Consider the following 25,346-nt stretch of genomic DNA (forward strand, 5'->3'; position numbering starts at 1 on the left):
AGGCTTCTCCTCAGGTGACCTGAGCAATGCTCCATACACTGAAAGTGGTCAGTACTGGGACCTAAACCAAGAAAACTGAAGGTCTAGGTTCCTCAGCCCCAGGACATACTTATCCAGCAATGCAAGCACTGCTTAGCTGTGCCTAATGGATAGGAGGTAATGGAGCCAGCTGTGTCTATCCAAGGGCAGGAGCCTTTAACTGAATCCATGTTGGCTTCACACAAGAAACAGAAGTAGATGCTTCTCCTCTTATATCTTACTCCCCTCCACGGACTCTTCAGTCTAGTAACACTGGTCTCCTTGCTGTTGTTCCATGAACAAGATCTTCCATTTCTCAACTTCAGGCATTTTCTCTGGCTTGTCCTCTGTGCCTGGAATGTTTTCCTTAATCTCCACCTACAAGATTCTAAAATCAACTAAAATCCTATCTACTACAAGAAACCTTTCATGACCACTCTTAATTTTCATGTCCTCCCTCCTTAATTATTTTCTATTTATTCCATATATAGTTTTACATAGTTGTTTGCTTGTCTCTCCCATTTGACTGTAAGCTCCTTGAAGGTAGGAAATTTCTTTTGCTTCCTTTTGTATCCCTAGTGCTTAGCACAGACAACTGGCATGTAGAAGGTGCTTAATACATGCTTATTGACTGACTAGTCCAATAAAGTACCCATTTATCACAAGTAGTAGCAGAACATTACTTCCTCCCAATCTCCATTTTATAAGAAAGATGCTGGCTTTTTGAGAGAGAGAAGAGAGAGAATCATCTTTTATCCTCCGTTTTAATTATTATATCCAATAATATACTTAAAAAAATAATTCAACATGAAACTTTCAAACTGTCCTATTTACTTGTGATTCTTTGGCTTTCCTTTTGCTCTCTTCTGGGCATTAAAAATACTTCAATGACTCTCTTTTATTTTTCTATTTTCTCTTTTTATCCCACACTACCCTGTCCATATTCTACCTTCTGTATACCCCACCCCGAAGAAAAAAAAATAGAAAGAAAAACAAAACCCTTATAATAAACAAATATAGGTCGAGGAAAACAAATTCTCCCACTGGCAATATTTTAAAATGTTAGTATTTTACAAGTTGCCCAATTATATTTTCAACAGAGTCAAATTTATTTTTCTTACCAATTCCATTTTTTCTTACCAATACCAATTCCAATTACCAATTACCAAACTGGATGCACATTTATTAGGCACCTACTATGTACCAGGCACTAAAAATTCAAAGACAAAAATGAAACAGTTCCTGCTTCTAAATTCCATCATGTCATTCCTTTTCTTTTTTTAAAATCCTTATCTTCAGTATTAGAATTTATACTAGTGTTAGTTCTAAGGCAGTGAAGTGATAAAGGCTAAGCCCAGGGTCACAAAGCTTGAAAAAGTCAGAGGCCAGATTTGAACTTAAGAGTTCCCATCTCTAAACTTGGCTGTCTATCAACTGAGGCACCTGGCTTCCCCATGTCACTCTTTTCCTAAAAATTCTTTAATGACTCCACATGGTTTATTAAGTAAAATGCATTAGCTTTAGTACTCAGTTGTCTACAAAATGGTCAATTTGTCAATTTGTTAACCCCCCTTGGGGGCTTAAGGGCTATCATTAAACTACAGAATTAAAACACTGGCTATCCTCCACTTGACTTGAATCTTTGTGGACAACCATCTTCTATACCCATAACCACAATTAGGTGTTTGGTGCAGTTATGCCCTCATTGCCAAACTACTCATTCAAAGAAATATTTGGATAATTGGCAAGATCCTCGGAGGGTCATACCAACCGATCTACTCCTTGATAGATCACTAAGAAATGGTAAGAAAGCCAACCCAAGTCCACTGAAGGTAAATGGCCCCAGCCCACCATATTTATTACATCCCCAAGGTGACTTCAATTTTCCAATTTCATAAACAAGTAACCTTCTATGGTCCAAAACAGTGGCATCCATTCAGCCTTTTCTTAAATCTTTATCTATCCTTCATTATCCCATCATCATCAGTATTGTCAGGTAGGCTTCTCCTCAGGTGACCTGAGCAATGCTCCATACACTGAAAGTGGTCAGTACTGGGACCTAAACCAAGAAAACTGAAGGTCTAGGTTCCTCAGCCCCAGGACATACTTATCCAGCAATGCAAGCACTGCTTAGCTGTGCCTAATGGATAGGAGGTAATGGAGCCAGCTGTGTCTATCCAAGGGCAGGAGCCTTTAACTGAATCCATGTTGGCTTCACACAAGAAACAGAAGTAGATGCTTCTCCTCTTATATCTTACTCCCCTCCACGGACTCTTCAGTCTAGTAACACTGGTCTCCTTGCTGTTGTTCCATGAACAAGATCTTCCATTTCTCAACTTCAGGCATTTTCTCTGGCTTGTCCTCTGTGCCTGGAATGTTTTCCTTAATCTCCACCTACAAGATTCTAAAATCAACTAAAATCCTATCTACTACAAGAAACCTTTCATGACCACTCTTAATTTTCATGTCCTCCCTCCTTAATTATTTTCTATTTATTCCATATATAGTTTTACATAGTTGTTTGCTTGTCTCTCCCATTTGACTGTAAGCTCCTTGAAGGTAGGAAATTTCTTTTGCTTCCTTTTGTATCCCTAGTGCTTAGCACAGACAACTGGCATGTAGAAGGTGCTTAATACATGCTTATTGACTGACTAGTCCAATAAAGTACCCATTTATCACAAGTAGTAGCAGAACATTACTTCCTCCCAATCTCCATTTTATAAGAAAGATGCTGGCTTTTTGAGAGAGAGAAGAGAGAGAATCATCTTTTATCCTCCGTTTTAATTATTATATCCAATAATATACTTAAAAAAATAATTCAACATGAAACTTTCAAACTGTCCTATTTACTTGTGATTCTTTGGCTTTCCTTTTGCTCTCTTCTGGGCATTAAAAATACTTCAATGACTCTCTTTTATTTTTCTATTTTCTCTTTTTATCCCACACTACCCTGTCCATATTCTACCTTCTGTATACCCCACCCCGAAGAAAAAAAAATAGAAAGAAAAACAAAACCCTTATAATAAACAAATATAGGTCGAGGAAAACAAATTCTCCCACTGGCAATATTTTAAAATGTTAGTATTTTACAAGTTGCCCAATTATATTTTCAACAGAGTCAAATTTATTTTTCTTACCAATTCCATTTTTTCTTACCAATACCAATTCCAATTACCAATTACCAAACTGGATGCACATTTATTAGGCACCTACTATGTACCAGGCACTAAAAATTCAAAGACAAAAATGAAACAGTTCCTGCTTCTAAATTCCATCATGTCATTCCTTTTCTTTTTTTAAAATCCTTATCTTCAGTATTAGAATTTATACTAGTGTTAGTTCTAAGGCAGTGAAGTGATAAAGGCTAAGCCCAGGGTCACAAAGCTTGAAAAAGTCAGAGGCCAGATTTGAACTTAAGAGTTCCCATCTCTAAACTTGGCTGTCTATCAACTGAGGCACCTGGCTTCCCCATGTCACTCTTTTCCTAAAAATTCTTTAATGACTCCACATGGTTTATTAAGTAAAATGCATTAGCTTTAGTACTCAGTTGTCTACAAAATGGTGCCACTCTATCTATCTAGTCTTATCTAATGCTATTTAACATCCCTGTTATTCTCTGTTTCAGTCAAACTGGCCTATCAGCTGTTCTGCATACATATTCCATGCTTTCCCTTTGTTTTTGCTATTCTTTATGCCTAAAAAGACCCTCTCCTCCTCATTTAATTAAATTAATTACTACTTGGTCTTCAAAGCAAAACTCCATTGCTGGTTCTTCAGGGAGTCTTCCCAGATCCAACCAATATGAACTTTATTCTTTGTCCCTTACACAGCAAGCACACTGCCCTTGGTGCTCAGATAGTTTTATATTAATTACTTTAGTTTTATATGCTATAGCTCACAAATAGGATGTAAGCTCTGTTAGGGCAGGAACTGTTTTATATAATTTCATCTAGTATTTAGAAGAGTGCATGCACAAAATAAAAATGTTCATCAGTGGTATCTGAATCATTTAGGGCAGAAAATTGGTCTGAATTAGTGGAGAGTCTAAGGTTCAATATTCTTTTCCCTTTTTTTAAGGGCATTTATTTATTTTCAAATAAGTAAAATTCTTTGGGCCAAGTATTAACCAAATGTTTCTATGAAGGGGTCCTACAGCAGGCCTGTTTTAAAAGTAGACAAGATTATTTTATAATTAGAAACATCTGTATGCATTCCAATGCTAATATAATAAAATCTCTAAAAGCAGTTTTTTCATTTAAGTAGAACATATTCCTTACTATATTGCTCACACTAGTAATTGGTCTATCAAACCATTTGTTCATAAAAAGCACAAACTTAAGTTCAGTCTAAGTATGATTATAAAATTCTAAGTTAGTAGAGTTTTTATGTCTATAATTTTATTATAATGAGTCACATAGTAAAGATCTGAGCTAGAGTACTGAATATAACTTCTATCCTATGTTCTTATTTAGAAGTATATATCTCACTTCTCTCTCCATCAAAGTGGCAGCATCATCTTTTTTGGATCAAGGTATTATTCAGTATGGACCAGCTAACTGGAGCAGCAGAGAGAGTGCTGAGATGGGAATCAGGAAGACTCATCTTCCAAATTTAAGTTTTGCCTCAGATACATACTACCTGTGTGACCCTGGGTTGATCAGTTAATCTTCTCTACCTCTGTTTCTTCAACTGTAGCACGTGCTGAAGAAGAATATCGTTTGTCAAGAAAACCCCAAATGGGTCACAAAGAGTTGAACATGTCTGAACTGGTTGTACCATAACAACAACTAATTCTAGTGAGAATTGCTAAGTTAGGTTTGTTTTTGGTTCGCTCTTTCCTGGGTTTGGAGAAAGTGATCAAATAATCTAATCTATCTAATTTTAGCTGCAAATAGAGTTTTGTGGGCTAGGAATTTATTTCTAAAGAAAAATATGGTTCAAGTTTTAGAAAACCAATTTCCAAATGTTTAGAACAAAACCTGCTCATGAGTAAGAGTAATGCCTATGTAGACAAATATTACAAACTGAGAAGTGTGAATCAAACTCTCTTTGTCTATCAATCAGCAATTTTTAAGTCAATCAATCAAAAACTTAAGTACCCCTACTTAGTACTATACTAGTCACTAAGTATGAGGGTTCACAAGTCACTTGCTAGAGTGGGTGACAACTCCAGAAGGCACTGCCCTGCCCCTGGGCAGTGCTAGGCAAATTGAAATACTGTGATTGGTTCCTGTAAAGTGGGGGAGAGACAGGAAGTGATGTGGGAAAAGGACTAGAAAAAGTCCTGAACTTCATTTCCAAGGGACTTCTCCTTTGGAGTCCCTGTGTTGGTGAGTTGGACTGAAGGAGGAGACTCTTTCCCTGGGATCCTGTGTCAATTTGCTGGGTGAGTAACTGGCCTTCCTTTCTTGGCTTTTGGAGAGATTGGTTCTGGAGATTCTTGGGTTGGCTTTGGAGGATTCTGCATTGGTAGAACCCTGGCTTGAGAGGATTACTGGGAAAATCCACGTAGAGACAGATTCTTGGAGAAGCCCTAGTGCTGCTGAGCCTGGCTTCTCAGGAGAAGGGCTGATAGTCTTATTAGAATCTGTCTCTATCTACATTTTCTCACTTTCACTCTTTCCATCTTTTTGTAAATAAAGCTGCTAAAAGTCATTTTGACTTGAGCTGCAATATTTTTAAATCAGTAACCACAAAATTACTTTAAAACTTTCATATTTAGCAAAAAACCAAATTTTAAATTCTTACAAATCTAAACATGCAACATATTTAATCAATGGATTAAAATCAAAGGAATAATCTTTAAAAATTTTAAAGCTTACTTCCTGTTAGTGTAGAAGCAATTGAAGTGACTAAGATCACATAAGGGTGACCCATACTTTCAGGAGAAACATAATTTGCAACCACCTTGACTTCTCCATATCTTTTCAGTAGCAGCTTTTATATAATGGGAAAATCACCAGATTTGTGGCTAGAAAGAATAAGTTCAAATCTGAGTTTTGCCATTTACCATGTGACTGTTGGCCAGTCAACTAATCTCTCTGATTCTCAGTTTACTTATGTGTAAAATGGGGATAAAAATAGCTGATTCCTACCACAAATAGTTGATGTAAGAATAAAATTAAGTAATGTATGTAAACCACTTTGTAAATTATAAAGTCCTAGAAAGATAATGCTATTCATTTTCTACTAGTAATACGCTAATATTATTAATGAGGAATCAAGAGTTTGCATGTTCTTCCTTATGTTACAGAAGCACTTTAAGTGGTGTCCAAGTATTTTCCATAAATGTACTCATGGTAACAGTTATAAGGGAAGTATTTTTGTTCTGGCTTTCATGATGACATAAGATTGGATGTATGTGCTTTAAGTTTTTCTTTTGCAAGTAAATTTATTAATGTTTAGTGCTTATAACTGTATACCTTTTTAAAATCAGAAATCTTTCAAGTGACTGAGAGTCCTTGGCACTATGATATGTTACACTATGACAGAACTGAAAAATTCTCTAGTCTGTTCTTATACAACATAAAATCGTATTTCAGAATTATATGCTGTCTTTACATACTTCCATTCATTCTGCTTCTCTCAAAAGGTGTTTTTAAAAAGCAAAAACAAAAACAAAAAACCCCCCTTACTTTCTGTCCTTGTAAGCCAGAAGGGCAAGGATAAGGCAATTGAGGTTAGATGACTTTCCCAGAGTCACACAGCTAGGAAGTGTCAGATTTGAACCAGGTTCTCTTGATTCCAGACCTGGTGCTCCATTCACTTCGCCATCTAGCTATCTCTTTAATGTGGTTTTTATGTTACTATCTATACAATTTTTGGTTGCAGTATTAAAATGACAGATGTTATAGGAAGAGCCACAGTAAATATCATTTAGACATAATGCTACTCTGTTTTCAAAGTTTTTTTTCCCCCCACCTTAGGATAGAACTGAGAAATGATTTCTCTTAGGAGATGTACATCATCTACTTGAGTTGAACTATTTGTCTAACCAGTGGCAAAGTTTAGGGGGAAAGGGATAGAAAGAAAACATTTATACCAGAAAATGCAGTAAATCAGTTTTAGGGAAAAAGTCAACAGAAGCAGAAGAATAGGAGAAAGTTCAAGATCCTGGGAGAAGGTATAGGGCCCTAGAAGGAGTTCTTTAATATTCTCTGTGTTTCCTGAATAGAATTATACAATGACACAAAGTTATCATTTATTTCCTTTTATCAGTTTTCCCATTTATAAAATTCTTGTAGCGAAATACCTCCCAATTACTTCTTGTTTCTCTTAGGAGGGCTTCTAGCTCAATAAGCTATTTACTGTTCTAACTTTTCTCAAAAGAAGGTATTAACTTCCATGAAGTATAAAGTTTATTATAATTTATTTGTATAATTCAAATGAATCTTCTATTAATCATTATTATTGTAAAGAGCTCACCAAATACACTATAAAAGCCTAGTACTAGGATAGGCATCTCCTTGGTGTTATGACAAGTACTGTGAAGCACTATCTTCTGAACTGATGCATTATTATTATCTGTAGGAATAATAGCTACAAGACTACTTCAAAACATCAAGAACTGGTAGGAATCATTTTTGTGAACATCCCTAATAGAAATAAAAATCAAAACACTTAGAGAACATTAATATGATCCTATGGTCAATAAAATTCAAAACCTTGTAGTAAACCTCTTTGTTCAAGCCTCTTTCATCAATACTGAAAGTTGGTTGGCGAGCCTGCAATCAATTCTTTCCAGCCTGGTAGGTCCTGTAGAGCTTGTGCTCTACTGATTATGTCTTTCAAGAATTTAAGATCACCTCCATGGCATGAAGCTGTATCACAAGACTTCTTAACATTCTTACATTCATTATTTTCTATTATGGATATCATATGTCCCAGACAGCCTATAAGTCCTAGTGGAGAATACTTGATAGAATACTAACTAGTCATAACACTATCAATCATATTTTCTACTTCTGAGAAAAAGTAGTTTCATATAACAAAAACTTTAGTGAATAATAACTCAAATGGAACTAGAAGAATTGGGAAGGACATTTGTAAAGGATCTCCCAATCTAGAATGAAGAGCAGCTTTTCAGGCACATACCTTCTAGTTTTCTCCTAATCAAAGTTGTTAAATCCTGCCAAGACACACATCTCAAGCATCAGTTGAAAACAATGCCAAAAAAAAGCCATGCTCTGCCATGCTAAGGCTGAACCACATAAAACCTTTATCCCAACGTTTGTGTAGGAGCTCAGTCTGAAGCCACATGAGAGGGAAGAATATCTTCAGGTAGGACCACCACCGGGATGACCACCAGGAATAGAGATTTATCGGGAACCCACCTGGTGGTAGAGTTGAACCACAGTAAATAACATCCAGATACTAGTACAGTAATGGTTTCACCACAGGAAACTTGAAGGGGAGGCATTTCAAATTCAGGGGAAAAGAGATATGCATTTATTATTGGGGTTTGAATAAATGAAGAATGGATATTACCTTGCAAAAGGTAGGATCAATATTTGAAAACAAAGAGGACAAACTGATATAGACTGAGTACTTATCTGGCTACCAGCATAAGGCTGAAAGTAAACAGGGGTAATGGGGTCTTGGAATTATTTGGATTAGGGGACAGGACAGTTTCACAGGAGCTAACCACTATCTCTTCATTCTTTCATTTGATTGCCTACTGTTATGGTTTACACGACAGATTTGTTTCTAAAATGCCATATGTAAATTGATCATACATATATCAAATTTTATTTTATTATTGTTCTCATAACCCTATAGATGCTTTATCTCAATTTTGTATTGGTATTTAACTAACTGGCAGAGATCTCTAAACACTTCAGAAAGTGAAGGAGAACCATACCATAGAATAGTGAATGGAAAAAGAGCTTGACTATGTGTTAAGAAAAGGAAGTTCTAGCTCTTGTTCTAGACAATCTAGTCTAGATGGATTGATGCTGAGCAATCAATCAATTCATTACTAAGCATTCATTAAGCTCAGTTTTAATGCAATTTAAAATCACTTAATGTCTTTAGGGCCCAGTTTTCTAATATGTAAAATGAAGGGGACCCTTTCCTGCAATGATAGCTATAATTTCCCAATAGAATTCTATCTCCATTCCTCAACTAAAAGGCACAACCCAGATATGTTCTGTGACACGCTACACAAAAGGATGAATAAAGATGTATTGTTCAAAATGATTCTGGTCTTCAGAATAGGAGAATTTAGGAAATGGTGAGGAGTCAAAGGACCCAGCTTCACAGGGTTCAACATATATTGCCCCCAAAAGTGGAAAATGGATAAATGAAAGGGTTTAATGCTTTTCTGGGACAAGGCACGAAAATAAAAGACTAATTATAATTCTATATTCTGAGAACAAAATTAATATAATTTAGACAGATGGAATTCCATTAACTTTGTTCAGAGCACCAATAATGAGCTCTTTCTGAGTGTTCTACCTAAAGGAACTCCTCCACCTCAGAGTTCACACCCTTTTTCCCTGCCCTGCCTCAACATGCATAACCTAAGGCTTCCAAGGAAGAACTTGTTTTGAAATGTTGCCTGAATGACCCATTAATTAGATTTTGATGTCACTAAACATCAATTTGAACTGCTTTCCCAAGTCCTTCCAGGTAGCTATCTTGTTCTTGAAGATCTTTCAGAAAGAAAATTAAAGAAATTCCTTTGTATCTGCTGCATTCTTTCAATAATACAGTTATAATTCTTGTTCATATTTATGTCTTTTTCTCTTTGCTTCAAATTCCCTTAACTGGGGATTTGTGAGACTTTCTCTAAAAAAGAATGAAGAGAAAGATGTCAACTAAAAAGATCAAAAGTATTTTGTATGTACCTTTGAATCCCAATTTGTTATGTCTCAGATCAGAACAATCATCCTTTAGCTAGTTCAGTTTCTCCCTACCCGCAACTCAGAGCATGAAGTAGGAAAGTAGATAACTAGTGGGATAATCCAAATTTTAAAATGAACCATATTTTTAAGAATTCTCTCCTAAAACAGAGCCTATATATTTATATTTGCTCCAGAGCTTCTCAAAATAAATTTCAGGGATCCTTAAAGGTCTTTCATAGTTTTTAGAAGGGCTCTTAGATCAAAATAGATTACTGGGTTGGCAAGAAAGGTTTGGCTAACCTCAGAAGGCATTTTTCTGGTAGTCTATAGTATTTCTTTTAACTTTACAGATTTAAGAGAGAGGAGGGAAGAGTTGTGGCATCTGTAAACTCCTTTTAATTAATGGGAACTGTGAGAATTTTCCTGATTTGCTTATAGAAATTTTGATTTCCCTTCAGTGGGAGATGAAGAACTAGATAATAGAAAAATGGAAAAAGAATATTTTTGTGGGGTAGAAGAGAAAAATCTTTTCAGAATGTAATAAAAAAATTAATTTAATTTAAAGTTATTAAGTGCTTAATGTATACCAGGCACTATATTAGGGAATAGGGATACAAAAACAAAAATAAAAACTCTCTAGCCCTCAGGTAGCTTTCTACTAGGGGATGTAACATGTATACAGAAAAATGAATAGATATTATTTTTAAACTACACTGACTTTCTGACAAAGGGAAACTAAGAACTTAAATATGAAGATTAAAGTGCTTGTAAAAGTTATCCAAAATAAATATTTTGAATAAAAAACACTTGTTCAAACAGTCTAAGAAAGGCTGGAGAAGCAAAAGCCTTATAAAATTTGATCAATAAGTTTCCTGGTCTTTCTTGTTAGGTCTCATAAGAGGTACCCTTGGTTCACTTACATTAGGAATTTGATCCATCTCAGTCTCACTGAGCTATAATTTCCAAATTCATGGAAAAAGAATATTAAACTTCTAGCCCCTCTTCAGTTGACAAATTATTGAATAATAATTTTCTGGGCTAAGTCTGGTACTTGAACAATTTAGGCTTACTGAAACAAAATTGGATAATGAGTCTACTGCATTTCATCAACATTTCAGAGCTTGGGCCAATGACCAGATATCTGTGCTCATTTCATTTTTGAGAGCACTGAAATGAACATGGGATAGCTCCAGTAGGAGCATGCTAAAACAAGAATAAGAAATAAGGAATTCTGAATTACAGAATGGTGTTTAAACCTATTCTATCTGTTCTATCAGCATGAGACAAAAAACTGCCTAGAAATGCACACCAATGTCTAATATCTCTTAACTCATGCAGTTCTTACCATTACTATTCAGTGTCTTCATAATAACTTCCATTTGTGCAAACTCATAATTATAATCTGGTTCTGAGGAAGCTTCACTGGCTGCATCCAGATCATGTTCTGGTGGACCAGTTTCTTTTTCTAAATCTTTCAACCAATCTCGTCGTTTCCTCTTGGGTAGATTTATTCTATTTTTTAAAAAAATTGACTTGTTAGAATCTAAAATCAGTGACAAATTAAAATACTTATGAAAAATAAAATACTAAAAAACAAAATTACCTAAAAAAGTGGTTGTTCCCCCATAATATTCTATCTCCATGCCACAACTGAGTGGCACAACACACGAGTGTTCCATTCACACAGGACCTAAAAGAAACAAAAAAGAAATCCTGAGGAGAAATGGGGTGGTTAGGTAATAGAACAATGGGCCAAACAGTCCAAAGGGATCTTTGCTATATCTGTAACATTCTTCAAATTTAAATTGTGTACTGTAGACACTGGAGGTGGAGCACATTTAGAAAACAGAAACTTGTTTCACATACATTCCAGATAATTTTTTGAGAGTTCTTATACAGTCTCTTTGTCTGTATGTAACTGTTTGCACTGTACTTCTTCCATTGGAATATGAACATCCTGAGATTAAGGACAGTTTTTCCCCCTCCTTTCCTCCCTCCCTCCCTTCCTTCTTAACGGCACCTAATAAATGCTGCCTGAATGACAGTTGTAAATGGTCTATAAAATTAAAATACTCCATTAAAAAATAGCTTGTGAAGTTCTCCATTCCCTTTCCTCTGTCCCTGCCCTTTGCTTAATATAGGATTCCACTGATTGTTATGAAAAGCATGATTAACACATAGAGACTCTGCATTTATTTGGGGAGAAAATAATGAATCCCAAATCTACCACCTGTGTGGTCTTGGGTGAGTCATTTAAATTCTCAGGTCCTCAGTTTCCTTGACTTTAAAGTGCCAGGGTTGGATTAAATGACCTCAGTTCTCTTCCAACACTGCAAATATAATCTTTTAATCCCATGATAATTGATCCCGGATAACTGTGACCTTATAATAAATCTGTTTTCCCATCACTAGAAAAGAGCCTACTGATGTTGATTAAATTTTTAAAAAAGGAAAACATTTTCTTGTTCACTCATTCTTTTGTTTAATGTGGAAAATGAAACTGTTTTGTGGGTCTTATATCCTCATTGGAATAGAAGAAAACTGAATAACTGAGCTCTTATTTTCCATTTGGTTATAATTATCTACTAAACTGAACTTTATGAACTCAAAAATTCACAATTCAATCTCAAACACAGTATTGTACAGTTAATAAAAGGGTTCTACATGAAAACAAATCAGTAGCAGTTGTATTTCAACGAACAGTTGGTTTCTGTCTATTGATTTAAAAAAAAATCCCAGAAATGTACTCTAATATTTTTGATCTATCACAAATACAACAAAACATACTTTGCTATGTGTTTTTTTCCACTGACATGCTCCCATATTCTCGCCAGTCAAAATGACTAATTTTGTAACTCTATCCCTACAAGTCTGCTTTCCATCTGTTTGGAATTTTCTACTATTTTATTAGTCTGCAGAACTGTGGAAGAAAAAGAAACCAGGCTTCATTTTGCTGCATGGATGGTGACAAGTATTACAAAAAAACAGGCTTATCTTTTCCTTTATCATTAATATTTCCCACCTCTATACATTTGTTCAACTTGTTCAAAAAATTTCACTGGTTATCTATTGCCATGAGGCTAAAATATAAAGTTCCCAAACATCCCGGCAGTTAAGGACCTTCACAATATAACTCTCACCTACGTTTTCAGGCTTACGTTATATTATCGCCCTTAACACATTCTGGTCAGATGGGTCCATTAACCATCTTGTGAATTCAACACTCCAGTGACCATTTTCCATCCCTTTATATATCTGTCCTCCACATTTGGGATGCTCTGACTTCTCTCCAGTGCCTCCTAGAATCCCTGGTTTCCTTTAAGCTTTAGCTCAAATGCTTATTCCTATACATAATCCTAATTCTCTCCTATTTGCTAGTGTTCTCCCCTTCCTCAAATTTTGGCATCTACTTATCTGTGCACAGATTATAATCTCTCAACAGAATGTAAACTTATTAAGAACAAAACCTCTTTTTTTCCACTTTGTATCCTCAGCACTGGATATAGAAAATATCCATACATAGATTACATTATAGGCATTACATACAGAGAAGGCTAATAGTGTTTGTTGAATTAAAATGATCCCTCTCTACTTAGAATGTTCTTCTTTTCCTTCTTAATCTGCTAAATTCTTACCCTTCATTTAAAATCCAACTCAAATACCATTTGATGAGCTTTTCCTGTTCCATTTTTCTCTCATCCCCAATTATTTCAGCCTGTCTCTGAGACTCCACAAAGCAATTTGTTTTGTGTCTCTGTAAAGCACTTATTATATAATATTTTGTACTATTGCTGATGTTCTATTTTATCTTTCTCCTAGAATATAATTTCTAAGAGGGCAAGAATTGTGTCCTATCTAAATTTTGTATCTCTCCCAATTCCTAACATAATGTTTTGTGCAGATGATACACTTAAATGTTTGTGAATTATTGAATGAATATCCAATACTGATTCACATCCATTTAGAGCTTTCAGTGACATATGTAATTTATAAATAGATTGCAATAGTCTCCCTTGCATGGCAGCCAATCCTACACTCTACCAAATTTTTTTTTCTTAAGCACAGATCTAACTATGTTGCTCCCTTATTCAAAACACTCCACTGGTTCTCTATTTTGTTTAGGATCAAATACAAACTCCTCTGTTTGGCTTCAAAAGTCCTTCACGACTTTCCCCTATAACTTCTCTTTCTTGCTTCCCTGGACATTGTTCTTCATACCAAGCAAACTGGTCTTTTCTCTGTTCCTCACATATGACATTCCACCTCTCATTTTAATGACTTTGTACCTGCTATCCCCCAAACCTGAAATGTACTACATCCTTACCTCTCCTTCCTCACTGAATCTCTAATCCTTCAAGATGCAATTCAAACATAGCTTTCTTAATAATTTCCCATAATTTCTCCCTTCACCCAAACTAATGTAATGTCACCAAAATTCACTCCCAAATTGTTTTTGTTGTTTAGTTATTTTAGCTGTTTCAGTCATATCCAACATGCTGTGACCCCTTGTGGATTTTTTTGGCAGAGATACTAGATCAACTTGCTATTTCCCTCTCCAGCCCATTTTACAGATGAGGAAACTGAGGCAAAAAGGATTATAAGGCTTGCTCAGGGTCATGCAGCTATAAGTCTGAGACTAGATTTGCCCCCAGGTCTTCCTGACTCCCCGCCTGGCAGCAATTTATCTACTATTTCCTACCTGCCTGCACACCCAAATTACCTAAAAGATAATTACCTTGCATTTGTTTTATTATGTGGACTAGTTTTCTCCCTTATTAGAATTCTAGTAAGATCTTTGTGTGTAAGAGTTGTTTTATTCATTGTATTTCAATTTCCAGTACCTAAAATAGTAGTAGGCACTACTTGGCCCAGAGTAGGTATTTAATAAATACCTGCTAATTGATTGATGATTGACTAAGAAATGAACGTATTTATGTATTTTCATACACTTTAAAAGGAAAAATCAATACATGCTCTGAAATATTTTATATATAATACTGGCAGCTAGCTTGTTGCTTACTAGGGAAACTTGATTAAGTCACACATATCATGAACCTAAAGAAAATTCACCAATATTCTTCAAATACATTTTAAGCACCAATCTTGTGTAAGACACTTTGGTAGATCCTTCAGAAGATACAAAGATAGACTGCTCCTATTCATATTCTCTCTCTCTCTCTCTCTCTCTCTCTCTCTCTCTCTCTCTCTCTCTCTCTCTCTCTCTCTCTCTCTCTCTTCTCTTGAAATTTATAGTCTAGTATGAGTAATAAATAAATCATGTGCATAAAAATTATAATAATGGAAAGAATGTGAATAGAAAATGGGAGATGTGAAAAGAAATATGAAAACTCAGAAAAGGAACAGATTAATTCCAGTTGGAAAAGGGATCAGAAAAGTCTTCTAAGATGTGATGGCGTGTAAGCATAGATTTGAAGGATAGGTAGGATTGATCAGATGTGGGGCTGGGTGGGTGGAGGAAATAAGAGAGGCAGGAGATAAAGAGAAATGAAGTTGAATGATAGTTTCATTACTCTGGGGGACCCTAATCCTAAAACCCCTCAAGTGGTCTCCAATTTTTAATAATAAAGAACATTATGTATGCCATCACACTTTAATTTTCTTACCTTGCACTTTCTTTTGGAGTGAGAGAAACATCCCCATCTGGTGCAATGTCAATCTCACAGTGCTCAGGCTGAATTCCTATGCCAAAGAGTTGTATATCCTGAGAAGTATCTGCACCAATTCTAGTGTGATCCTGGTAAGAGATTATTGAAGACATTGCAAGTTAATCTTACCAATATCTTCTAAATCACAAGGCATCCCAACTTTCTTGAAAGTATGGAACATTAAATGAAGCAGACTATAGATATTAGAGATTGTGTACCCTAAAAATCAACTAAATATTTTATGATGACAGTACATAAAAATTGTAAATTTATACAAGTTAACAATGGTCAATGCTGATCCATATTCTTAACACTAATACATACTCTTAAATTTGACATTTAAAGCTCACCAAACTCTGGTTCTATCCTATCTTTCCAGGCTTATATTATATTACTTTCCTGCACACACTGCATTCCAGCCAAATAGGCTTCCTCACTGCTTTCTGCACGTGATATTCCATCTTCATTGCCTCTACCATTGTACAGGCATTTCCCCATGGTCTAGATGTACTCCCTTCTCACCTCTGCTTTGCAGAATCATTAGCTTTCCTTAAGGCTCAGCTCAAGAAGCATCTTGAACACAGAGCTTATCATGACTCTCCTAGTTACTAGTGCTCTTTTTCCAGAAAATTATTTTGCATTTCCTTCTTATACATTTGATGTTAACTTCATTTATACATGTTGTTACTATCAATAGAATACATTCTCTTTGAAGACAGGGGCTATTTAATTTTTTTCTTCTATTTCCATCATCTTACTTAGAGCCAGGCACAAAGCAGACACTTATTTGTTGATATGTGTAGTTCAATTCATTTCAATACAATTCAACAAGCATGTATTTTTAACTATTTAAAATTTACAACATACTTAATTAAGCACTGAAGTTACCAAAAAAAAACAACAAAGTTCATTCTCTCAAAAAAACTCCTATTTTATTAAGGAGAACACATTTCTTCAAGAAAAGTAAATATAAAGATAAATAAACTAAAATGATTTTAAGATGGAAAGATTGCTAAAAACTAGAGATATTGGGAAAGTTCTCATGTAGATGGTGGCACCTAAACCATTTTGAATTGAATTGAAGCAGGTTAAGAATTCCAAGAGGCAGAGGTCAGGAAGGAGTACATTCCAGTTTGGAGGGAGGTAGTCAGGAGACACACTTGTGTAAAGTCATGGAAACAGAAGATGGATAAGTTTTATATGGAGAATAGAAAATAAGGTTATATTCACTGGGGCAGAGAACTCATGAGTAACAGTAAATAAGATTGGTAAATGGTGGAAACCATATTATGAAGGGTTTTCAATGGGAAGTTAATGATTTTTTTTTTATTTTATCCAACTGAAAATGTTTGGGTGCAATAACATAGATAAAGTGTTTTAAGAATGTTAATTTGGTAGCTATTAAAAAGAGTTGAAGAAAGGATTTTGGAAGAAAGATAAGTAGGAGGTGATTGTCATGGCTCTCAACTCACAGTGTACTCATCTACAGAGACCACAATTGTTCGATCTCAAGCTCATATTTCTCAAGCTAGATGGCACAGGGGTTAGAGCACTGGGTCTAGAGTCAGAAAGACCTGAATTCAGATCCAGCCTTAGACACCTGTGAGTTGTGTGACTCTGGGCAAGTCCCTTAATCTCTGTCTGAATTGTTTTCCTGAATTGTAAAATGGGAATATTAGGATTGTTGTAAGGATCAAATGAGATAATATAAATAACGTGTTTAGCACAGTGCCTGGCACATAGCAGGAAACTAAGTTTAACAAAACTTTCCATAAAGGTTTCTCTTTCATAGTAGAGTTATACAGACAACATTTCTGCCTAATGAGACCAAAAAAAGGGGCAAACTATAGAAGCTATCTCTTGGCTTTGTCTCTGTCATGATCTCCACTGCTGTTTTTAAAACTTTTCTCGTCTATATCAGAGATATCTATATCATTAGCACTCAGTTTGTTTAACTTCTCAAATAAGGAAGAATCCAAAGAAGAAGACTCTACCATCTTACTTTTAAAAGAAGTCAAGTCAGTCAAGGAGACATGAATTTATTAAAGGAAGAGAAGGTAATAGCATTTATATAGTGTTCTAGGCAAAGGGGAAGATAGCTCAATAGTTCAATTCCATATTGGTCTTAGAGCTATCCAATAAACAGTAAAGGGCTCCTCTTGCATTGGACTACAGAGGAAATAATTCAGTGGTTTACTTATTAAGCCCCTGTGATGACCATAGTGAATGAATGCAATTTGCAATTTCAATCATAAGTTCATGAGACCATGAGCCAGGTCATGTCTAGAAGAAGAAAAATGAATCTCTTTTCTGAATTTATATTAAGGTTGCCAGAAGAAGCAGAAAATGAGAAAATAATAGATTTTGTTTTTTTATTTTGTTTGTAGAGAATTTACAGCTTAAAATTTTATGATTTTAAACCATACCAAATAAGGATTATAAAATATTTACTCAAAATTGAAATGATATAAAAATCACCATTATTTTTATCCTTATTCAGGTAATTCGATAAAGTATAGGCAAGAAATAACTGCCTCAAAAATGTGTTGCTTAGTACTCTGCCTTGACCACAGGATGCACTTAATAAATATTTGAAGAATAAATTACTGAAAGCTGACTTGTGACAACAGGAACAACTTTAGAATTGGTTGCATTATTAATTTTTTTAAATTAAATGAAGGCTAAATTAATGCCAAAATAGGATAAAAGATAAAGAGGGGAATGGGAATTCCACATGGATGTTAGTAATTTAGATTTACATGTGTCCTCTTACCTTTAAATAATAGACAAGAAGTTCATTGAGGGCAGGGTCAGCATTCAGGTTCACCAGATAGCATTTGTCATCCCCCACCTTGATGCCAGAAGTCTCAAGGGAAATTCCCATACTTTCAAGCTGCTTTTGCCTCTCCTGTGGACAAAATGAGATGAAAGTGAGTATCTCATCCAGTTTGTTGCCTTAGTAACAAGACGTGCAAATGAAAAGTTCAAGTCATTCTTACTGAGTACAAGCCATCACATAGACACATCTATTAGAAACATAAGATTGGACTGGGTCCCAGATACTCCTTTAGGCTCTAATTGATTGGTGTGGTCAGATATTTAAGCATCAGTGTGACTAGAAAATGTCTGTGAAAGTGTACATTTTTAAGTGGCTTTCTGCAGATAAACAGAAATTTAATCTTGGTGACACCTATTTTTTTAAAAATTCAAGTTAGACTCGTCTAAATCTATTTCTTCACAAGCCCACAAAAATCGAAATCATAATAGTGGCCTCCAAATTAATAATTGTGCTTTATAATTTCCAAAGCACTGTGCATATATTATTGTTCTGTCACGTGAAGCAGAGACATATATGTTAATGTTATATGTTAGCATTATTCTGCCAATAGCATAATTCAAATTTAAACTATCTAGCCTGCATTTTTGCTATATACTTTTTGAAGCAACAGAGTAGAACTTTGTTTAAACATAGTGGCATTTATGGGTAGTTCATATAATTGATAATCATATACCTTTAGCTGGTTCCTAACCACTGTACTAAATGTAGAATCCAAGTGGTTCACTTCAAATAAATAATAAAAGGAAAAAATCTGAAAGTAAATGTAATTTGTGTCTAAACTACTTTTTATTTACTCAGCAGAATATTAAAAGTAGAACTATGCCTTTGAGTACTCTTCAGTGATAACATGATACAAACTATGAAGATAAAAGACAGAAAATAGATTTAAAAGAATCAAAATATTCCATATCAAAATACCTGGGCAATTTCTTCAGTTTTCCTTAGTTTTTCCTCCCAGGTTACGGTTAATTCTTTTATTAGCTTTTCAGATTCTTCTAATTTTTCCTTCAGTTCTGGAGCCTTCATAGCCTTTAAAAAAAGTGGGGAAAAAACCCCAATATTTTATTTTCTAAATCTTCTTCCTATCATTTTGTATGAAGCAAAAAGACAATTCTTTTCCAGGTTATCACCAATAGTCTGTAGGCAGCAATTTATCCAGGAAATGAAAGAAAATATAGATGGTATTAACAGTATTTTGTGATACTTTAAAGAGGAGGGAAACCTCAGGAACAGTAAGGAGTAATTTTAATGCTGTGCTCATTCTTGTGATAATTTTAAATATCTGGAAAAAATTTTAAAAATCCGTCTCTATAAATAACAATGAAACCATTAGCAAAATTAACCAATGTTATTTTTTTCCCCACTGATGACAGCTATCCCCATATGTCTGTCATGAAAGCTTTTCAATTAAATTAACCTACTAGGAAAGATGAAAATTCTAATTTATTTGCAGAATACAATCTAGGCCCTTTATTATTACTTTTCTTTACTGTTGGCAATCAATTTAGGCAATTTATTACTTGCTTGGAAGCAGGACATCTGGTGAAAACAGCAGTAATTTGCCTCTGAATTTGTTCAAGGAGAATACCCAAAGGGACTAGAGCTAGACAGATGCAGGTTTTTCTTTTTAAAATGTTTCATTTCATTTGACAGCAATATGCTTTCTGACACCCTGCAGTAACATGACTCTACAGACTAAAAAAGGGCAGCCAACAGCAAAGACCACAGGGTTAGGAAGAAAAACAACTAAATGAAATGTCTCAAATTTAGCTAGTCCAAGTGTACATTGATTACAGCATGTTAATGAGGACAGTAAAATTCCTTCAGAGATGTTGATAACATCAACGGCACTAGGGACACACTTGGGACATTCAATATTAGATGAAGAAAGGCAAATTTTGAACATTTTAAATGGGCTAACAATATCTCTGCTTCTATTTTCTACCCTTAGGTTTTATTCCAGGAATCTAGCAGGTCTGCCAGCTCTGCTAAATAAAGCAAGTTATGCTTTCTCAGTGGAGACTCTATCTTACCATAACACAGATTCAAAGAAAAGGAGAAAACAACAAGAGAATTCATCTGCAAACAAATTCCAGAATCATTTCACTTTTTCCCTACAGTTGAGAAGATCTATAAAGTCTAAGATGTTGATTTTCCTGACACATTTTCCACTCTTGCTAAATGCAAAAATAAAATTATGTTTGATGCATTAAAAAAATAAATAAATCCCAAACACACAGAAGAGGACTACTTAATTGCTTACCAAATAGATTATTTTACATTAAAAGCATCTGCAAGGACAGAAAACTGACAGCACTTTTCTATAATTTACTTATTAAATAGAAACAAAAGAGCCTTTCATTGAATTCCACTGGAAAGACTACAGTGCTACAAATACTCAAGAAACAGGGATCCAAGGAAATTTTACTGTCATTCCCTTATAACTCACTAGTACCCAGCCATCCTCTCCTAATCAGCAAGCCCACTCTCATATGCTCCAAAGATAAGCCCAAAGTAAATGGAACAAATCCTACAATCAGAGGTTTCCTTGGCCATTTTTTTCATCCTAACAGAATGTACTTGTCTAGCTCAAAGAACTCCACACTATGGCATTCAAAGCAGTATCATTAACACCTTGTAGTTTCGTGGCTTCTTTCTCCTAGTGTCCTCGAGGTACTTTCACAAATATATACAAAAGGCTCATGGGGTCCAGTCTCATCACTTCATGGTTACATCCACTATAGCCAGCTATTAGTAATTCTGAAGCTGATCCCTCAAATAGTAGCATATCAGGACACTTTCTTCTCCATCCCACCTTCTCCTTAACACCTTCTCTTGTCTCCTTTTGGATGATTTCATTGCTTAACACAGTCCCCACTAAATGCTGGCAGGTAGAATAGAATGCAAAAGAATCAGTTTTGTCTTCTGTCAACAGTTGGTTAGGGAAAGAGTGAAAATATCCATTGCCTAGCAAAATGCCTTGGACTTGAGAAATGCTTGTTGAATAAAATTTTCATTTGATTCTGATAACATGCTCATCAGGCAAGTAGGAGAGAGTTATTCCTATTCTACTGTTAAGGAAACCAAGGCTTTCAGAGGTTAAATGACTTACTCAAGATTACCCAATTAATGGCAAGCCATGATCTGGATTTAGGTTTTTTTGATTACATATAATGAAAAGTAAAACTGCTTTGAAAAGGGTAAAGTACTATGTACTTTTATACACTTGGTGGTATAAGTTTTACCTCAGCCTGTGATAGCTGCTCTTTCAATTTCTCCACTTCCTCACGTAATTCTCTGATGACTCTTGCATTAGGATCTTCATTGACCACAGCATGATTCACTATTCTTTTAGCTCTGTCTGCATATCTTAATGTAGATAGTGTCTCTTCATAGTTGTCTGCTGCTGGGCTAATTGTGGCTATCATGGAGGTTTGACTATTGCCTCCCAAGTTGTCCTGGAAAACAGAATGTCAGGAACATACAAGAATGACAAATTCATATCTTTTTTTAAAAAAATATTATGTAATCTATAAATTTAAAAAAATATGAGGACAAACTCTGCTCCTAAAAGTGAAGAGCCCTGAAGTCAGGATACTATCTATACCTGAGTAAAAAATTTAACATGATTTTTAAAAATGGGTTTGTCTTTAAAAAAGATCTATCAGTTACTGTGCTCACTGATTTCATACTAAAGGATGGAAAAAATAAACTATAGAAGACTCAAGAGAGAAGATTCTCCTTCAGCAAAAAGTTACTAATATAATCATATGAGGAAATTGCTGCAGAGAATATGAAACTTTTTTTTACAGAAATATGATTTTATTCTATATGAAGATGACAAGGAAAAATGCTATGATTTCTCTGTATAGTTCACAAATGATTTCTAAAAACATAATCTCACCTCTTTGTATATCATAATAAAAATATTAATTTATATGTTTTACAGTCAGAAAGCACTTTCATCATACCAACTCGATGAAGGAAACAATGAAAGAATTATCTCTATTTTACAGATGAAGCAACAGGGTCAGAAAAGTTAATGTGCCCATGTCTTCAGATTACTGTTATTATGCTACAATGAGATGTTCTCTTAAGAAATAATGCCTTTCTACCGAATGATGCTTGCCCAAAATAAATCATTCCAACGGAAGGAAGGAAAAAGCAAAATGTGAAAAAGTGCCATAAAAGGTATGTTTCCCTCTATGACCAGGAATCAACAAAATGTCTATTGTGGGTGTTGTCTGTAGCTGACATACACACTTTTTTCAAAGCACAGCATGTGAGAAGCCTATCATTAAAGTGTTACTCCAATCCCTCATTGTGGTCTGGAGGTGACCCTGTGGTCTAAGATGAGGTTAACAGTGTTAGCTCTGAGGAGCCTGCTAATTTGGAAAGGAGGCCTAGGGCTGACTGAATGTCCATTCTCTGAGACCAGTCTAATTAAATCTGGAGATATTTAGCAACAGTTTGGTTTGCAAGATCATGGGATTTTGGGCTATAGCAACCGTTTTTATCTTTACATAACATTTTATTTTTTCCAAGTACGCGTAAAAGTAATTTTAAAACATTCATTTTTTTTAATTGAGTTTCAAATTCTCTCTCTCTTTCAGTAAGCAATCTGATATAGATTTTACAATGTGCAATTATGTAAAACATTTTCCTATAGCATTCATTTTGTGAAAGAGATCTCAAACAACAAAAAATAATAAAAGAAAAAAGGAAGAAGCGAAATATACTATGTTTTGATCTGCATTCAGATTCCATCAGTTCTTTCTTTGAAGGCAGATGACATTTTTCATCATGAGCTCTGGGATTGTCTTAATCACTGTATTGCTGAGAATAACTAAGTTATTCACAGTTGTTTATCAAAAAATATTGCAATTACTGTGTAGAATGGGTGTTTGGTTCTGTTCATTTCATTTTGCATTAGTTTAAGTAAGTCTTTCCAGATTTTTTTGATATAATCCTATTCATTATTTCTTATAGCACAATAGTATTTCATTACAATCATAGACCATAACTCATTCAGCCATTCTCCAATTGATATACAGCACCTCAAATTACAATTCTTTGCTATAACAAAAAAGAGCTGCAATAAATATTTTTCTACAGCTACATTCTTTTCCCTTTATAGCAATTCTTGAAGACAATTACAGAAGGGTTGCAAGATTTTTTATTTTTTTTACTAGAAGGAGTATCAACACCGACAAAATTAAAGAAGGCCTTGGCATGGAAGGACCATAAGAGTTTACCCATCCCAATATATTTTACAAATTAATGTAAAAGGTCTAAAAAGTTGAAGTCATTTGTGCAAAATCACTCAGCTGATTAGTGGTAAAAGAGATAATAGAGGGGGCAGCTGGGTGGCTCAGTGAATTGAGAACCAGGCCCAGAGATGGGAGGTCCTAGATTCAAATCTGACCTCAGACACTTCCCAGCTATGTAACCCTGGGTAAGTCACTTGACCTCCATTGCCTAGCCCTTACCACTCTTCTCCCTTAGAACCAATACCAAGTATTAATTCTAAGACGGAAGGTAAGGGTTTTTTATAAAAGGGATAATAGAAAATAGGTCTCTTAAATTCTACTCTAGGGCCTTTGCCAAACACTGGAGAAATATCCTCATTTATTTTTTACCCAATCTATGATTTCATTGATAGAGATGACTTCCAGGAGAAAATTTCATTGATCAATGTAAACTAATGTCTGCTTTGTGAATAATAATCTTAGAGACTTACCTAGGATAATGAATGAGAGGTCAAGTGATTTATGAAAAGCCATATGAGTCAGTGTTGTCAGAAGCAAGACTTAAACACAGGTGTATGTGGTTACTATGCCATACTATCTCCTTAGCACATGTGAAACGGAAGAACACTTACAATCAAGCATTACCTTGAGAAGCCAAGTGAGGACTGAGTCCCGGTAAGGCACAAATTTGTTTTTACCCTTTCCAGCTGCTTGATCAGCCAGGGATGATATAACTAGTCCCAAGGTTGTGAGCGACCTGGAGTGAGGAAAAATAAAATAAAATTAACCCTTCTTTGTAAAGGTGATCAAAGCAAAAAATATTAGGACAAAATTACTTGATTCCTATACATTCAGTAATAGATTGTTAAGAAACCACGAAAATAAACAAAACAATCCCATTTACATACTAGACAAACAACCCTCCTAGAAGGTCCTGCTAGACAAACATAGACTATACTATGAACTTCAGAAACCAGAAAACTATAGCAAGAATCACGTAATGGCATGCTCTGTAGGTCCTGGTTAATAGGTTTCAACATAAGCTGCTTATGTTGAAGCTAAAGGGTTTTGGCCTCTGACCTTATACCTCCAGCACAACAACATAACTTGTGAAGCTTTCTTCAACCACACCTCCCATGGCTGTGCGAAGAATTTCTGATTATACGTGGACAACTGCATTCAATAAAGAATTAATAAAGTTGTACAAATTTAGAAAGCCACACAGATAGAGACTATCAATGCTATAACTAGAATACCAGAACCACAATAGAGCCTGACTTAGGGAAAAGAATAATTACAGATCTCTGTTTCTAAGAGAGTGCTAAGTGGCTCTTGTGAAAAATTCATTCTCTTAAGATGCTGGAGAAAAGAATCCAATCAAGGATAATAGTTTGGACCATAAAGGAGTGAGGGGAAAGAAGATGAATACTTGTATCATTATATAACTGTCAATTTGTATTTTCTGAAAAAATAATTCAATACCAAATGTATTAGCTACATGTAAATGACATTTTTAACAGGGGATAGTCAGAAAAAGGCGGTGATATTAAGAGGGTGACTAGACAGAATCTGTATCCAGAGAGTGATAACTAAGGTCAGCAAAGCCAGAGAAGTAAATTTCAGCACTACAAGAGATTATCTTACCTAACCTCTCATAAGAAATTGAAATACTCTTTATTGATTCAAAGATATTTCATTTTCCCAATTATATGCAAAGATGATTTTCCAA

At 35.0% G+C, this 25,346-nt stretch overlaps 1 protein-coding gene across 9 annotated transcripts in view; it reads right to left on the reverse strand.

The window, feature by feature from the left end:
• Nucleotides 1-25,346, reverse strand: part of KIF13A (kinesin family member 13A) — a 231,933-nt gene that overhangs the window by 60,080 nt on the left and 146,507 nt on the right. For 5 of the 9 annotated variants that reach the window (XM_056823483.1, XM_007487899.3, XM_007487898.3 and 2 more), the window contains 8 exons: nucleotides 24,263-24,374; nucleotides 21,614-21,826; nucleotides 19,287-19,397; nucleotides 18,303-18,437; nucleotides 15,488-15,618; nucleotides 11,467-11,553; nucleotides 11,209-11,375; nucleotides 8,235-8,351 (listed from right to left, as the gene is read on the reverse strand). In XM_056823483.1, coding sequence (XP_056679461.1) covers nucleotides 8,235-8,351; nucleotides 11,209-11,375; nucleotides 11,467-11,553; nucleotides 15,488-15,618; nucleotides 18,303-18,437; nucleotides 19,287-19,397; nucleotides 21,614-21,826; nucleotides 24,263-24,374 — 1,073 coding nt within the window. The remainder of the gene's footprint in view (nucleotides 1-8,234; nucleotides 8,352-11,208; nucleotides 11,376-11,466; nucleotides 11,554-15,487; nucleotides 15,619-18,302; nucleotides 18,438-19,286; nucleotides 19,398-21,613; nucleotides 21,827-24,262; nucleotides 24,375-25,346) is intronic. The other 4 variants (XM_007487901.3, XM_056823484.1, XM_007487900.3 and 1 more) reach the window with 1 other exon arrangement.

Source organism: Monodelphis domestica, chromosome 3, assembly GCF_027887165.1.
Source record: "Monodelphis domestica isolate mMonDom1 chromosome 3, mMonDom1.pri, whole genome shotgun sequence".
NCBI lineage: Eukaryota > Metazoa > Chordata > Mammalia > Didelphimorphia > Didelphidae > Monodelphis > Monodelphis domestica.